Source organism: Phyllobates terribilis, unplaced genomic scaffold (genome assembly GCF_046119375.1).
Source record: "Phyllobates terribilis strain yellow unplaced genomic scaffold, ASM4611937v1 Scaffold_12__6_contigs__length_324123572, whole genome shotgun sequence".
NCBI classification, from domain to species: domain Eukaryota; kingdom Metazoa; phylum Chordata; class Amphibia; order Anura; family Dendrobatidae; genus Phyllobates; species Phyllobates terribilis.
The window spans coordinates 181,296,331-181,313,869 of record NW_027362772.1 but is presented as its reverse complement, the minus strand read 5'-3'; the positions used below and the strand labels follow the sequence as shown (position 1 = coordinate 181,313,869).

The 17,539-nt window shown below is 48.4% G+C and overlaps 1 protein-coding gene across 2 annotated transcripts in view; it reads right to left on the bottom strand.

Annotated features, from left to right (window-relative positions):
• ARHGEF16 (Rho guanine nucleotide exchange factor 16) overlaps positions 1-17,539 on the bottom strand; it is a 62,589-nt gene that overhangs the window by 6,194 nt on the left and 38,856 nt on the right. For both annotated transcript variants that reach the window (XM_073656499.1, XM_073656498.1), the window contains exons 7-12: positions 13,374-13,526; positions 11,461-11,590; positions 11,172-11,246; positions 3,757-3,849; positions 2,335-2,486; positions 1,180-1,392 (exon numbers count right to left, since the gene is read on the bottom strand). In XM_073656499.1, the coding sequence (XP_073512600.1) occupies positions 1,180-1,392; positions 2,335-2,486; positions 3,757-3,849; positions 11,172-11,246; positions 11,461-11,590; positions 13,374-13,526 (816 nt within the window). The remainder of the gene's footprint in view (positions 1-1,179; positions 1,393-2,334; positions 2,487-3,756; positions 3,850-11,171; positions 11,247-11,460; positions 11,591-13,373; positions 13,527-17,539) is intronic.

Here is a 17,539-nt window from a genome sequence, read left to right as displayed (position 1 = left end):
TAAAGGGACTGTCAGAACAGAATGACTGTTCAAACCAAGTCACGCCACTCGGTGCTTCACAGCGAGGCCAATCATTTATATACACCTTCCCACTGCTTGTTTTTCATCTATCTCCACCCTTCTCTTGCTCTATGAAGCCAGAGCTGTCAATCAAAGAAAGGGGGGTGGAGATAGAAGGAAAATAAGCAGGTATGAAGGTGTATATAAATGATTAGCCACCATGAAGCACCGAGCGGCGGGACTTGTTCTGACCAGCCATTCTGTGCTGACACAGTCCCTTTAAATTGTAGATCTCCAACTGTTGCAAAACTACAACTCCCAGCATGGTCTGAAAGCATCAGAATTGTAGTTTTGCATCAGCCACAGGTTGGAGACCATGGATACATATAATGCCAGAAGTGAAAACACTTCTGAAATCTTTAAAATGATTCATATCATACATAATATTTAATCCGGTATTAAGGTGGTTCCTTTAAAGACACAGATGTGACAAACCCCATTACCAACAGTAATGCCTCCTTTTGCCTTGCTGCCCAATGGCACGTTAACAGTAAGGGCTCAGTCACACTGGCGAGTAGCCAGAATATAACTGGGACGAGTGCTGTGTGATGTTTCATCGGGTAGCACTTGCTCCAATGTTGATCTATGAGACAGTGCAGACTCCGCATGAGAATAAAAAAATTACTGCATGCTGCGATTGGCAGCTTATATCGGATGGCGGGCACCTATACAAGTCTATGGGTACGTGCAAAACATCGGACTGCACTCAGATGTCATTAGAGTGCAGTCTGATATACGCCGACTCACAGAATGGAGAAGATAGAATCATCGGATGCTACTTGCCAGTGTGAGTGAGCCCTAACACTTACTGGTTTGGTGCAAGAAAATATTTGGCGATAAAAACATCCACAACCAACACAACTAAAGCAACCAAAAACTAAAAACCACCACTACTAACTACCAACAAAAACAACCAAAAACCACCAGCAAATCAACCACTACAACACAAGAACCACCACCAAAATCAAGAGCCAACACCACTACCACCAAACAACACCCATTATGAATTAATTAAAAATGAATATTAAAGCTTTACTTCACATGATTTTAGGTGGAGTAAGAGCACAATATTCTGGCCACTCCCATGCAGAAATGGCCGATCCACTGGGAACCACTTACAGGGTGTCGGCTGCCAGCACAATCTGCTCCTGGCGCACTTCAGCGTTCGCGGACTTTCTCATTATGACTTGGAATATAAACGGCCCAGTCGGACTCCGGTTACCAACGGTCCCAGTCTTTGTGGAACCAGACATCTGGTTGTCTCCATTGTCAAACACATCAACTTCATACTGGTCAGTCTTCACATAATCCGTCACCATGTAACTGTCCTCGCTGTATAGAATATATAATCATTTATTAGCACCAAAAGATTAATCTAAGTAGATCAGGTAAAAAAATGTTAAAGGGACTGTCAGCACAGAATGACTGTCCAAACCAAGCACAGACACTCGGTGCTTCACGGCGGGGCCAATTATTTATATAAACCTTCCCACCTTTTTGTTTTCCATCCTTCTCTGACTCTATGAAGCCACAGCTGTCAATCAAATAAGAGGAGGGTGGCGACGTACCGAGTGTCTGTGCTTGGTTTGGACAGTCATTCTGTGCTGACAGTCCCTTTAGAGCATAGGAACAAGAGTTGTGGTTGAAGGTTATTACATGGAAAAAGGGGAAATCACTGCTCAGAACAAGCCTCTATGAGTCAGAACTACTTGAAGGGGGCTGGCTGTTTGACTCAGTGCCATGTACTAGCTAAGCCAGACCTCTTTTCGTAGACTGTGACGGGAGCGGACTTACCAACTACACAAAACTTGACAGCCAGCCCCCTTTAAACTACATCACTAGTCAAGTGTCAACATGGGGGATTCATTTTGTGTTGGAATGAAGCTGGGAGAGCGGCAGGTCCGGTGATGAAGCTGTGACACTGCATTAGCAAGTTTTATAAACGGCCATTTTAAACATGCTTATATTTGGCTGGACAACCCCTTTAAGACATTAACAGAGTTTGGTATTAATATCTGAGCAGAGCTGGACCGGCACCAACATTTCACTGGGATATGGACCATGGTGACCCAGGTGTACACAATTCTAGATCTATACTTCTTAAGGCCAAGATAAGGTAGACGAGAAGACCAATGAGCCGTGGCTCATTCACCAGGATCAGGCCCTTTCTATGTGCCATGAATGGTTTTGGTTGTTTGGTTTATTTCACCAGTTTTGGGAACTAAGAGAAGGATTCACCGGGAATTGCAGCAGATGCCTCCTCCTGTCACTCACCTCTTCTTCTTCGTCATTATGAGAACATCATTAAATAGGAAAAGATAACAGAAGGTTCTCCCGAAGCCTTTTCGGAATATCCCGCCTTCTTCCACCAGTCCGAGCTCTCCTCTCTTTAGGAGCCAGCGGGACGCAGATATCAACGGGAAGGGCTGGGGAAAGTAAAGAAGCGATTAATTATACAGGGTCCTTCCTTACATGGGGATGTAGAGAAACGGATATCATGGCTGCTTCCTGCCGTACACCTGTCCATAGACTGTATGGTACTGCAGGTCAAGACAATGGAGCCGAGCTGCCCAAGGGTGGTCTCTTCAGACCCCGATACCTCGGTCATTACTGCATTCAGATTAATAATTAGATTCTGAAAAAGTTTGTCCAGCTTCCATCTTCCTGCACAGGGCCGGCGTCAGCACCCGGGCAAGTGCCGGGGCCCTGAGCAGGCGGGGGGGGCCCACTCACCGTCGTGCACCCCGCTGCGCTATTGGACCCGTGAGAGGAGGACAGCGGTGCCAGAACCCACTCCCCCCCCCCCCCCCCGCTTGCTCAGGGCCCCGCACAATACTTACCGCTCCCCGTGCCTCCGCAGCAGGTCCTGTCTCTTCCGCGGCTGCTGCACAGTGACGTCTCAGGTCAGAGTGCGCGGTGACATCCTGCATGGGGCATTATATGGGGGTGTGACATCCTGCATGGGGCATTATATGGGGGTGTGACATCCTGCATGAGGCATTATAAGGGAGGGGGGGTGACATCCTACATGAGGCATTATGTGGGGGGGGGGAACAGCCTGCATGGAGCGTTATATGGGGCCAGTATCCTGTATGGAGCGTTATATGGGGGCCAGTATCCTGTATGGAGCGTTATATGGTTATATGGGGGCCAGTATACTGTTTGGAGCATTATATGGGGGCCAGTATACTGTTTGGAGCGATTTGCCCATTTCTGAGCTATTGTGGAATTTACAATAGATATCGCTCATGTAATGTAAGAAATGAAATCTTTGGCAATGTACTATATATATATATATATATATATATATATATATATATATATATATATATATATATATATATATATATATATATATATATATATATATATATATATATATATATATATATATATATTTCTCTGCGGTATCTGTGCATCATGAATTGTGGCATGTGTTAAAGGGGCCCACTGAGACTCTTCGCCCAGGGCCCATAAAAACCTGGAGCCGGCCCTGTTCCTGCACCAGTGACCACCAATCTATTCCTACAGAGGTCCCAGGAGGTTGTATCTTCTAGGAAAGTTCATTTACTATAAAAATAAATCTAGTACCAGAAATAGCAATAAAAGATCACCCCCCCCCCCAATCATTGATAATCAGTCTTCCCTTTCCATGCTAGATTACTACTTAGGACACTTTCTGGACATTTCTTTTACCTTGATTTTCCCGAATTCTAGTTGTGTTTGTAAGGTGTACATCTGCTCCGTCCGCTCCATCTTCCGGGCCCCCTCGTTGCACATTTTGACCAACTACAAGAGGAGGAGGACAATATTCCAGATATCACAAGACACAAGAAAGATGCAGATTTTATTCCTCCGTACAACCCTTCGCATGAGAAGTTCGGAGCCAAGTTGGTCTCATATTGGGATTAAAGGGGGTTTCCAGGATTAGAAATAGCGCTATGCTTGTCCATAGGTTGTCTGGTACTGCAGCTCCGCCTATGAAGTGAATAGGGCAGAGCTGCAATACTGCACACAACCTGTAAACAGGTGAGGAACTGTATAGCTCTCGTAGGGTGGTGTATCGGCTCATAGAAGTCTACGGATCCATCTACAGCTAAGCCTGCCTCTTCCATAAGAGAAGATAGAGCATAGCGCTTGGTTTCAGAAGGTCGATGGGGTTCTCAGCAGCTGGACCCCAACTGTAAAAATATATATAATTCATTAGACCAGATGTCCCCTAGTCAAGAAGGATCCTCGATGTCTAAGTAATGACCAGAGGATCTTATGTAAAGAGGTCTTTTATATAGGATCCCAACTGATCATGAGGACGAAAGGGATCCATGAAGATCTCAGAGCTATAATCTGCAGGGGCATGGCACTTTGGTTGACACTTTAGATATTGTCAAACAAAGGGGTTTCCAGCTAAGGGACTTTTCCTGCCTCTACTGTGGCACCCCAGGGGTCTGGTTGCCACAGTGGTAGAAATACCATGTCTGAGGGCGAGCATGGGTTTTCCTGGTCAGGAGCACTTTTGCATGCAACGCCTCCTGCCCCAGTCCAGGGAGGGGAGGAACCTGCCCTTTATAAACTGGATCTGGGGCGGAGTTAGAGACTCGATTTCTAGTCCAGAGGAAGGGACAGAGGAGCAGCAAGGAGCTCTGGAGGAGACAGGAGCTGAAGGCCAGGGGCTGGAGCTAGCAGAGCTCGTCCTGGCCGAAGACACAGAGAACCGGACACCGGAGTCCGAGGCTGTGAGGATATCCACATCCAGCAGCAGAAACCACCTGGCAGGGGATTTCAGGTCCTCTGGCCATAGGAAGCCCGGAGGCTCAGTCACACGCAAGGGACCGGCACCGCCATCGAGGGGCGGAAGCTACCAAAGGCCCCAAGTCACCAGCCATACGGGTGAGCACCACACGGTACACTCAGGGACGTGGGCTACTACACGACTACAGCAAGGTAGCCAGGAAGAGTGCAGTCAGACGGGAAGGCCTACAACTCCACCTGGCCAGGGGGACTCTTGTTCGCTCACAGACTGACCAGGCCTCTAATGCCAGCCAGTACTCCCGGCAGGGCCTTCTTCATTACCAACAGTAAAGACCCTGAACTGCACTGCACGGACTCGGAGTCATTTCTGATGCGCCCATGCACCACAACCCTCACCATCTACATACGCTGCCCTGAGGCTATACTCCTCCCGTGGGGAGTTATACTACCCTCTGCTGTGCACACAACATCAGCCTCAGCGGTCTGCCCCGCAGCGGCGGTTCTCAGTGACCGCAATCCACGGGTGGCGTAGTCGGACATTTAAACATTAAAAACCAAATAAACAGATCCGCCACTGGTTTGACCACCCTGAGTCACGGGACCGGGTCGCCGCCACGGAGACTACAATCCCTAGGCATTACACAGAGACCCGGCTCCGGGTATTCCCCCACACACGGCCCAGGGGGCGCGTCAACTTTGGCGTAGTCTGCAGGATTTCGTGCCCGCAACAACCGGGTACTGCATGCCTGAAGAAAGACTGTGATACTTACCGTGGTGAAGTTTCCCGCCATCCACAGCCGTTTTCCCGCCATCCGCAGCCATTTTCCCGCCGCCGCGCGGGAAGAAGAGGGGCGAGGATGCCAAAAGCGCGCGAGAGCTGAAGCCCCGCCTTACATACGGACGCTGCGCAAGGTCCTGGAAGGAGCCCAGCGGACGCCGACGTCACCAACGCGCGACGCAAGGTCCTCGACCCCGACGATCGCCTGTTGAGCTGCGGCCTACGGAGAAGAAGCAACGGAAGGTAGGCCACGGTTAACTAGGGGGGGAGGAAGACACCAGGAATGGAGGGAGCTCCCACCGCCAGCGCAGCTGCTGCTGATCCCTATCGCCATGCCCCCAAAAAGTGAGATGATGATCTGGTGCCGGACTGCAATCAGGTTAAGAGGAAGGGACTACCAAGCTATGGTAGAACCCGTCTACTCAGACAGTAGGCCCACCATTTTGACAGCACGGGGGGTGGTCGATGTACACCATGGGAGGGTACCTGTCCGCATCCTAAACATTGGGGAAAGAGAAGTATACTTGCCCCGGTATGCCACTCTAGCCAAATTGTTCACCGTTAACCAAAACTCTGTAAAGGCCGTGGAACCCTTGCCTCCATCTCAACCAGAGGAGGGTAGCGGCTCCAAGAAACAGATGGAGGACTGGTGTCAGAAGCTGCATGTGGGCACCGACTCCACTCCCTCACACCAAAAACAGGGAGTCTACTGGGTGGTTCAGGAGTACGAAAGAGTCTTTAGCAAACACCCGCTAGACTTTGGGCAAGTAAAGGGGGTAGAACACTACATCCCCACGGGAGACCATCCACCCATAAAGGAAAGATACCGACCTGTACCCCCTGCACACTATCAGAATGCCAAGGGAATGTTGCGAGAAATGAAGGAGGCTGGGGTAATCAGGGACAGCTGTAGCCCCTGGGCAGCTCCACTAGTTCTTGTGAAAAAGAAAGATGACACCATGAGAATGTGTGTAGATTACAGAAAGGTCAACTGTATAACACACAAAGATGCGTACCCGTTACCTAGGATAGAGGAATCTTTAGCTGCATTAAAGTCTGCTAACTTCTTCTCCACTTTGGATCTTACTAGCGGGTACTGGCAGTTCCTGTAGCAGAGGCAGACAAGGAGAAGACCACTCCGATGGGTCTCAGCGAATTCAACTGCATGCCGTTCGGGCTCTGCAACGCACCAGGAACCTTCCAGCGGTTGATGGAGTGCAGTCTGGGGCACAGGAATTTCGAGACGGTCCTGCTATACCTGAACGATGTCATCGTGTATTCCAAAACATATGAGGACCATCTGAAACACCTGGCAGAGGTGTTTGACGCCCTGGCAGGCTACGGCCTAAAGGTGAAACCCTCCAAGTGTCATCTACTGAAACCAAAGGTACAGTACCTGGGACACGTGGTGAGTGCTGACGGAGTAGCTCCAGACCCTGATAAGATCACAGTGATTAAGGACTGGCCAAGACACTCCAGCATAAAGGAAGTGCGGCAGTTCCTCGGGTTGGTAGGCTACTACCAAAGATTCATCCCCGGGTTCACCAAAATGGCAGCCCCTATGCAAGACCTCCTGTTAGGTCAGTCAAAGACCAAGAATCAGAAGCCGCCCTTCAGATGGGACAAGCTGGAAGAGGAGTCTATCCGCCAGCTGAAGATGGCCCTCACGGGGGATGAAATCCTGGCTTACCCTGATTACGGCCAGCCTTTCATCCTCCACACTGACGCCAGTAACGTGGGGCTGGGAGCCATACTATCCCAGATCCAGCAGGGCAGAGAGCGGGTAATTGCTTAAGCCAGCCGAAAACTACGGCCCACAGAAAGAAACCCTGAGAATTATAGCTCCTTCAAGCTAGAGTTCCTGGCAGTGACGGAACGTTTCAAACATTACCTTGCCTCTGCCAAGTTCACTGCGTATACGGACAACAACCCGTTGACACACCTGGACACTGCAAGACTTGGTGCCCTGGAGCAAAGATGGATGGCCCGGCTGTCCAACTATGAGTTTACCATCAAATACCGGGCGGGATGCACAAATGCCAACACAGACGCCCTGTCCAGAATGCCAAACTTGCCGGACGGAGGGGAAGATCCAAAAGAACTGGAAGAGATTGAACTCCCTGCGTTCCACCGTCATGGGATTACCCAGTATTCCCACTGTGTAAGGGACAAGCACTCTGCCACGTTCAACCCCTTATCCCACTATAGCTGGGCGGAGACGCAAGACAGTGACCCGGCAGTCCGCCTGGTAAAAGAGATGCTGACACAGGCTGATGCCCGCCTTGACCCAGACGCTCCGGAAGAGACCAAACAGCTGTGGAAGGAGAAGAGTAAACTGTTTCTCTACAAGGGGAAGCTGTGCCGGAGAATTGTCAACTCCCGGACACATGAGCTGACCTGGCAGGTAGTGGTCCCGAGACGAGACGCGGCTATGGTCCTGGAGGCATACCACGACGGAGCAGGGCACTTTGGATGGAAGAAGTTGGAGTTCCTGTTGCGTGAACGGTTCTTCTGGGTAGGCATGAGAGGGGCCATTGAGAGATGGTGCAGAAACTGCGGCCCGTGCAACCTGAGAAGAAAGGACCGTGCCAGCCAGAACACTCCCCTGCAGCCCATCATCACCAAGCAGCCTCTGTAACTGGTAGCCCTGGACCATGTGAAGCTGGCTCCAAGTAGGTCCGGGTACGTCTACGCCCTCACCATCGTAAACCACTACTCCCGGTTCCTGGTGGTGGTCCCTATCAAGGACTTAACGGCTCAGACAGCAGCTAGAGCCTTCCAGCACCACTTCTGCCGTCCACATGGGTATCCGGAGCAAGTGTTGACTGACCAAGGTACAGCCTTCGAAGCGGAGGTCTTCCAGGAGTTCTGCAACCTGTATAGCTGCAAGAAGATAAGGACAACGCCCTATCACCCCAAAACCAATGGATTGTGCAAGAAGATGAACCAGGTGGTGATAGACTTGCTGAAAACGTTGCCCCTGGAAGAACGCAGTCTGTGGCTTGAAAAACTGCCTGATCTGGTGGACTTGTATAACCACATCCCAGTAAATTCCACCAACTGCACCCCGGCTTACCTAATGAGAGCAAGACCTGGTAAGCTGCCTATTGACCTGGATATGGGAGTCCTGACATCCGAGGACACCTCGCCAGAGGCAGACTGGGATACAGAACGGCAGCAGCAGTACCGGAAAGTGCAGGAGAGTGTTGAGAGAAGTCTGTCTCAAGCAAGAGAAAGGCAAGAGAGGTCTTACAACCAACATGCTCCCGCTGTTCCCCTATCACCTGGAGAGCAGGTCTTGAAGAGGAAGAGTTCGCTCCATAAGTTGTATGACCAGTGGGAGAAAGACCCGTACACAGTACTGCCCTCAAGCCATGAAAATCCGAAAGTATGCATTATCAGTAAGGATGGAGGAGAGACCACAGCCACTGTCTCCAGAGACCACCTGAAGAAGTGTCCCGAGCAGCTGCAAAGCACTGATGAAGACCAAGATAGCCCTCAACCCGCAGAGTAAAGGGAAGAAATGGTCAGTACAGTACTCGGAGAATTTCCCCGGTCCTGGACACAAATTAACAACGCTATTGTGGTACCCGTCCTTACCTTTCTCCAGCCAGCCCCTCAAGGGCCTACAGAAGAGCAACCGGCCCCGGAGGCAGAAGATTCCATACCAGCAGCCAAGGAGAATCAACCCTCTGCTAGTAGTGAGCCTGCCGTGCCCGTGGTAAGCCAGAGAGTACGCAGTAAGCTGCCCAACCTACCCGTAACATCTCCAAAACACCTGTAGTGCAGACACTAGCGAGCCCACTACACAAGGGGTGGAAACGGGGGACCAAGTTAGAACACCACCAGACAGTGTGTTACGTAGGTCCACCAGGAGCACTAGGCGTCAGATACCCGCCCCCTGGAGAATCTAAAAAAATGATATATACCTGTATATTGCAAATGTTGAAATGTTTTAGGTTTGTTGCATGAATACTAATTATGTTTCTCAAGTTACCCGACAGGGTCATGGACTGACAGGTTTTGGACGTTGAATAACCGGAACTGCCTTTGTAGATAGTTGCACTTGGTGCCTCTTTCGAAGATGGCCACAGAAGAAAAACTGTCTGGCGTGGCCCCCTTTGTGGCCCAAAGTAGTTAGTAAAGCCTTGCAGCCACGCCCAAGGCTAAGAACTTGGGGTTAGGGACAGGTCCCCACAAAGTTTAAAGTTACACCTTGTTGGGTGACATGGACACCCGGTTGAAGATAAACTGTGACCTCCAGAATTAAAAATGTTATAAATATGTTGATGTTGATATGTTGAAATGTTGATGCTTGTACCCGGTTATGTTGTGTTTTCATGAAAGTTATGTTTAGTCCCGGAGTACTAAAATTTACTAGGGGGGAATGTGGCACCCCAGGGGTCTGGTTGCCACAGTGGTAGAAATACCATGTCTGAGAGCGAGCATGGGTTTTCCTGATCAGGAGCACTTTTGCATGCAACGCCTCCTGCCCCAGTCCAGGGAGGGGAAGAACCTGCCCTTTATAAACTGGATCTGGGGCGGAGTTAGAGACTCTAGTTCTAGTCCAGAGGAAGGGACAGAGGAGCAGCAAGGAGCTCTGGAGGAGACAGGAGCTGAAGGCCAGGGGCTGGAGCTAGCAGAGCTCGTCCTGGCCGAAGACGCAGAGAACCGGACACAGGAGTCAGAGGCTGTGAGGATTTCCACATCCAGCAGCAGAAACCACCTGGCAGGGGATTTCAGATCCTCTGGCCATAGGAAGCCCAGAGGCTCAGTCACACGCAAGGGACCGGCACCGCCATCGAGGGGAGGAAGCTACCAAAGGCCCAAAGTCACCAGCCATACGGGTGAGCACCACACGGTACACTCAGGGACGTGGGCTACTACACGACTACAGCAAGGTAGCCAGGGAGAGTGCAGTCAGACGGGAAGGCCTACAACTCCACCTGGCCAGGGGGACTCTTGTTCGCTCACAGACTGACCAGGCCTCTAATGCTAGCCAGTACTCCCGGCAGGGCCTTCTTCATTACCAACAGTAAAGACCCTGAACTGCACTGCACGGACTCGGAGTCATTTCTGATGCGCCCATGCACCACAACCCTCACCATCTACACACGCTGCCCTGAGGCTATACTCCTCCCGTGGGGAGTTATACTACCCTCTGCTGCGCACACAACATCAGCCTCAGCGGTCTGCCCCGCAGCGGCGGTTCTCAGTGACTGCAATCCACGAGTGGCGTAGTCGGACATTTAAACATTAAAAACCAAATAAACAGATCCGCCACTGGTTTGACCACCCTGAGCCACGGGACAGGGTCGCCGCCACGGAGACTACAATCCCTAGCATTACACAGAGACCCGGCTCCGGGTATTCCCCCCACACACGGCCGAGGGGGCGCGTCACTACCTTCTGAAGCGCCTCAACAAAAAGCCAGATAAATCCAGAGGGTCACCTATATATGAAAGTTGATAACCGGAGACTAGAAAAAAAAATGCAGTTTTATTTTTCCAGCTGGAAACAGCGCTACTATATGTGTTGTGTCTGCTACTGCATCTCAAACCCAAGAAAATGTAGGACTGCTCACCTTGCTGATGGCCTTCAATGCTCTGGTACACGCTTCATACTCAGGAGTTTCAGAATCTGTTTTTTGACAAATAGTCTAGAAAAAATAAAATATAAATAAAATAAAACTGAAAATTATTATAGAAAAAAATGTTCCTGTAAAGTAGAAAAGATCATAATACACAATGTACATAAAGCAGAATATTTGGGATCTAGATTTTTTTTTTTCGCTTTTAAAAATAAGACTCAGTACCATACAGGTATCACTGAAAAGACCAAAGTTCTATTAGGTAAGCAGGTGCAGTACTCACATCCATCAGTAGTGGGAGCCGAGTAACTCTCTGCATGGGAAGGATCAGGAAGGAGAACATGGGGAGACCTCCGCACTCCGGCTTCATCTCAATCTGCTTCAGTGTTTCCTTGAATGTCACATTGGAGGTTCTGAAACGGATATTGAAAATTTAAAAGGCTCCTGCTATGAAAGCTCCAGACAGGTTCTCTGGAAAGATCTGTGCAAACCCAATGCAGAATCTGTAACAGGAACGCAACCTACTGTGTGCAATTTATAATACGTAGAGTCTTATGTAGCAGAGGGGCCATCGCATTCATCAGGTCCTGGATGCAACTCTACCTCTACATCACCTATAGACACTACACACCAGGGACAAAGCGCACTAAAGGGGAAAACATCTTCCACCCCCCCATCTAAAAGTCTCTTTCTGTTGGCTTCAGTGAAGTGGTGTCAGAAGTAATCCGCTACATTGTTCCGTGCACATAGGCCGGTATTGCTCTCGGCAGCACATATCCCGTTTGTGTACATAGGCTGGTATTGCTCTCGGCAGCACATATCCTATTTGTGTACATAGGCCGCTATTGCTCTCGGTAGCACTTATCCCGTTTGTGTACATAGGCCAGTATTGCTCTTGGCAGCACATATCCCGTTTGTGTATATAGACCGGTATTGCTCTCGGCAGCACATATCCCATTTGTGTACATAGGCCGGCATTGCTCTCGGCAGCACATATCCCGTTTGTGTACATAGGCCGCTATTGCTCTCGGCAGCACATATCCTATTTGTGTACATAGGCTGCTATTGCTCTCGGCAGCACATATCCCGTTTGTTGGAGTTGGAGCCCCGACAGTTCTGAGCCCTAGACTAAGGTCTGATGGGTAACGCTTCTCTTTCTGGAGAGTGACAAGCCAAGCCTGGCATGTCAGAGTAAGGAGACTTATAAGCCATGCATGCTCCTCTACAAAATTAAACATGCAAATTTTCTCGAGTTCAAGACATAGACTACTACTCCATTGTTAGGCAATAAAAGCAGTTGTCCACATTTTGACAAACATGGCTTTCACCCCTCCTACTACGTCATCCACTACCACATCCCCCCCCCCCCCCCCCCCCGCAAAAAAAAGCGCTGCAACTGTCCATAGCACGGGAGTGGTATTGTAGCTTATTCCTATTTTTTTTTTTATTAACATTGTCTGATATTGTAGACTAAATCCATGGACAAATAATTGCAGTTTTGGTAAGAGACAGTCTTGATTTTTTAAAACCAGACAGCCCTTTTAATATAATCATATACAGACTGTAACCACATGGCTAGAGGTGGACAATGATTTTTGCACTAAATGCTCTCCTTCTTAATTATTCTTCAACAATCAGGTTTAGCCCAGCCCCCTTCAATTACACTATTAAGGCTCATTCACACGACCGGATTTTCATTCGGAGTGGCATCTGTGAAACGTACAGCACTCAGACCAATATTATTCAATGGAGCAGGGCAGATGAGCGATTTTTTTCACTGACCGAATCTGTATGTGTGAAGGGGAGGGGGGAAAAAAAAAATTGTAGCATGTCCTAGTTTTTTCCCCACCTATCAAAGTCTATGGGTGCATGAAAAAAAAAAATTAATGCAGTACAGAACCACATCATAGCATACGATTTTTACGAATACATTGCAATTCTGTAACATAGAAAGCAATAAATGATTAATGGCTGCTGCTGTAAAAGAACAGATCGTATATGGACGCTCCAGTTTTCTAGATGAAACGCTGATGAATTTTTTTAGACGCTCATGTGATCCACACATCAGTCTCACGGCAGAGAGGTCAATGGAACGGGACACTATCAAACATTTCTAATTGAGGAAATAGCTAAACCAATCAAATCACTTCTCCAGCTGAGCTCGTTTCTGATTGGCTGCCTTTTTCCTAAACTTACATCAGCCTCTGCAGAGTCCGCTGCTGGTACATCTCATTGGAGCAATAGATGACATATGGCTGGAAATGGTTGGAGGCGTGGTTCTCCACAATGTCACTGATGTCGTGGATGAAGGGATTATCCTTGTGCCGTTTTTCCAGATCTTCAAAAAATCTAATGAAATAAACAATCTCAAATGTTAGATGCTGGAACCAATCATTCTATGCAGAACCGATAACTCAATGCCTAAAAGGGGTGAAGCATGACACATGAATTGTCAGATGATGTTCTTCATATCACTGCTCTGTGCTCGGCCCCCTCAGCCCTAGGACTCATCAGTTTTGTCTGGATTGTTTATTTAAAGGGAACCTGTCAGAATCTTCTACACCCCAAAACCATACAAAAATAAGCAAGTTGATCCCTTTAGGAACCTAAAGTGATGCTCCAGCTGCAAGAAATCATGAAGTTCTGCACTTATGTGACGATGCACTTACAGCGCCTCAGCTTCCCACAGTATCCTGACCCCACTCTGGTTGATAGGTCGTCTGACAGCAGGGAATACAGCGTGAGGCTGAGGAGCTGTAAGTGCATTGTCACGCCCAATGCACTTCCAGATGCAACTATATATATAGAAATTCAAAAACATGATTGAGCATCACTTTGGGGTCATAAAGGGATCCACTTGCTTTTCTTTTAAAGGTCTGCACTGACAAATTATTTGGGGGTGTAGAAGTTTCTGAAAGGTTCCCTTTGAGGAACTTTCATAATGATCACCTCCCTCAGGCTGTGGGACAAGCATGTAACAGTCATCAGAATCAGAGGAGGAAGGGTTTTATCCAACACTTTTTTTGCAGTAGAAAAACAGATATTACATCTTCCAATAGCGACTGTTATACTAATACAGATGTAGCAGAGCTGATTGTGTCATTTTGATCAACTTGTTGTGCTTTACCATAAGACAAAATATGGTAAATTGATAGCTTTTCTATAGAACATTGTTAATGCTGGATCTGGAATTCCTTCAGTGGAGCAAACAGTCCAAAAGTGTACGGAAGTGGTTAGATATAAAAATGTATAGATTATCCATGACCTGTCCCTGAAGATTCATTCTGGGGAGGCAGAGCCAAGTCCATATCCAACCATCAGCCTCAAGGAGTGGATGGAGATGTACAATATGGCTGGGGCAGAATAGTCCACTGTTTGAGGAATCTGACAAAGTGTAACTGCACTTTCTGGTAACTTTTCAGAATAGTTTGCATGCGAGTACATGAGGAATGACACAATTTCTGCCCATTATAGGACTTCCTGTATTTTTAGCAGAGATTCCCTCTGTACTAGAAGCCTCAGCAGTCTCTTCATGCAGATTTCTGCTTTAATTTCCCCTCCAGCGTCTCTCGCTCTTCACTTCATAGATATTTATGGGCAGCAGGAGTAATTTGATACCTCTCTGCAGACAGATTTAAGCATTTTCTAAAACAAAAAGTGACCACTTAAGTACCCCTGAGAGGCTTGAGAGCTGCTGAACCCCTTCCCTGGTGAATACAGGATGACGTGGGAGGTTATACACTGGCCCTGGTAACCTGGAGTCTTGAACAACTGTGAGTAAAACCTGAAGACTGCACCCCACTGTGTCCTGGAATTATTGCTGCGCCATCACCAGCCCTGCACTACACAGCATAGCAACATCTACCTCATAACATCACTATATCCTGCCCTGGAGCTAAGCTCTGCCTGTGGAGAGCTGAACCAACTCTGCTGCGTCACCATCAGCTCCAGTGGAGCTGAAGAGCAGCGGCGGCTCCATATAGCCGCATACCACAGGTGGCATCACGAACATTATTATCCTAAAAACTTTATTCTCCTTTTATCTTTCCCCTTTAATTGACCGTCCTGGGTCACGGACCGGGTCACTGCCACCGTGATATCCCCAGCACCGACAGGCCCGGCTACAGAGTACCCCAAGGCCCCGGGGGCGCGTCATATGTTTTTCCTTGAAACATAGCAGAGAGTTAAACATATATGGCTGACATCATACCTCCAGAGTCTGATACGTGCTGCCCGATCCACGGCCAGCATGTATCAGCTGTTAGGTTCCCTTCAATAATTTTAGCATTGAAACACAGTTGCATTAAAGGGGTATTCCCATCTCTATGATCCTATCCCAATATGTAGTAGGCATAATAATAATAAATAATAATAATAGCAAATACCTCCAATTAGAAATGTAGTATAGTTCTTCTGATTCGCTATGTCTCTTCCCTCATGTGCAGGCATTGCAGGACCTTAGGTATCCATGGTTATGACTACTGATATAGTGACAGCTAGTTGCTAGTGGTCATAACCGTGGATACCTAAGGTCCTGCAATACCTGCACATGAGGAAAAAGACATAACGAATCAGAAAAGCTATACTACATTTATAATTGGAGGTATTTGCTAATATTATTATTATTACTACACCTACTACATATTGGGATAGGATCTTGGAGATGGGAATACCCCTTTAAACACTACAAACCTACACAATTTGTGCACAGCAGTCTGCACCGCTGCCACGGTCTGTTTGGCTGCAGCCAATCACTGAACTCAGCAGCTCCTGCTCACCAGTAGAGCCATTAAACTAAGTGATTGGCTGCAGAACTCTCAATGTGATGTCACTTCTGCAGCCAAACACAGAGGCAGCGGCAGAGACACATCACTGGGTCCATGGAGGGAAGAAAAGCCGATTTTGTTTTTTCTTTGTTTTTACGCCTCACTGAGTCCGTGGGCAGAAGTGTGCTGAAAGGACAACCCATGTAATATATTAACTGTTACAACGAGTTCTGACAAACTATACGCTCAGCTGTGCTACATGCTGAGATCCATTTCGATGAACAGAATTGTACCTGTTATGTACCTGCCTACATCTGCAATGTCTGTACACTGACGACCCTTCCGAATCGGCAACAACCATAGTTAGTACTAACAGGCTTCATTTATCAACTTTAGCTCTGCTACATCTGTAAAACTCAATGGATACAGCGTTTAATTAATATGTCGAATATTTCCATCATAGTAATATCTTTTCTAGTGATATTTTGTTACTCCGTATGATTTATCGATGTAGCACAGAGGGGAAAGTCTTGGCCTCCTCGGGTGCTTATAAAGAGTTAGATACACAATATAGGGGCCCCTATTCTCCCCAGCTGAGTTTAGACAACTTCCTGTTATCAGTCTAATGCTTTCATTGTGTGACGGGGTCTCCACTGCGCTTGTGACCCCTCTCCGGGGTTTGGGATTTATTGGAGAGCGGCCACCACTGGAATGATGCGGCTTCCGCTCTCGATCCCATTAGAAGTGGTGGTGATCAGGAGATGGCTCCCGGTGGAGGATTTTTGCATTTCACACATGTGGGAAAAATATTCAGCTTAAATAAAACTGTATGTCATAGTAGAGATCAGACGTCCCAGGATGCAAAGAGTCAGCGGCAGGAGGGATATCTCCCATCATTTTCACATGACCCACACAGCAGAAGGATTATATATAGTAAAGAGTTAAATTGCTGCTCAGTATTAACCCGTTTCTGCCTTGTAAAGTTTTATTATACAGAGTGATGGATAGTGTGAGGGCACAGTATAGAGAGGGGCCAGCATGGTGGGGGGGAGGTGGGGTGCAACACTGCATAGGCCATAGTTCATAAGGGAGGTTGATGTGGCAGTTATAGTTCATAAGGGAGGACAGCGTGGAGGCCATGCACCATAAGGGAGGACAGCGTGGAGGCCATGCACCATAAGGGAGGACAGCGTGGAGGCCATGCACCATAAGGGAGGACAGCGTGGAGGCCATGCACCATAAGGGAGGACAGCGTGGAGGCCATGCACCATAAGGGAGGACAGCGTGGAGGCCATGCACCATAAGGGAGGACAGCGTGGAGGCCATGCACCATAAGGGAGGACAGCGTGGAGGCCATGCACCATAAGGGAGGACAGCGTGGAGGCCATGCACCATAAGGGAGGACAGCGTGGAGGCCATGCACCATAAGGGAGGACAGCGTGGAGGCCATGCACCATAAGGGAGGACAGCGTGGAGGCCATGCACCATAAGGGAGGACAGCGTGGAGGCCATGCACCATAAGGGAGGACAGCGTGGAGGCCATGCACCATAAGGGAGGACAGCGTGGAGGCCATGCACCATAAGGGAGGACAGCGT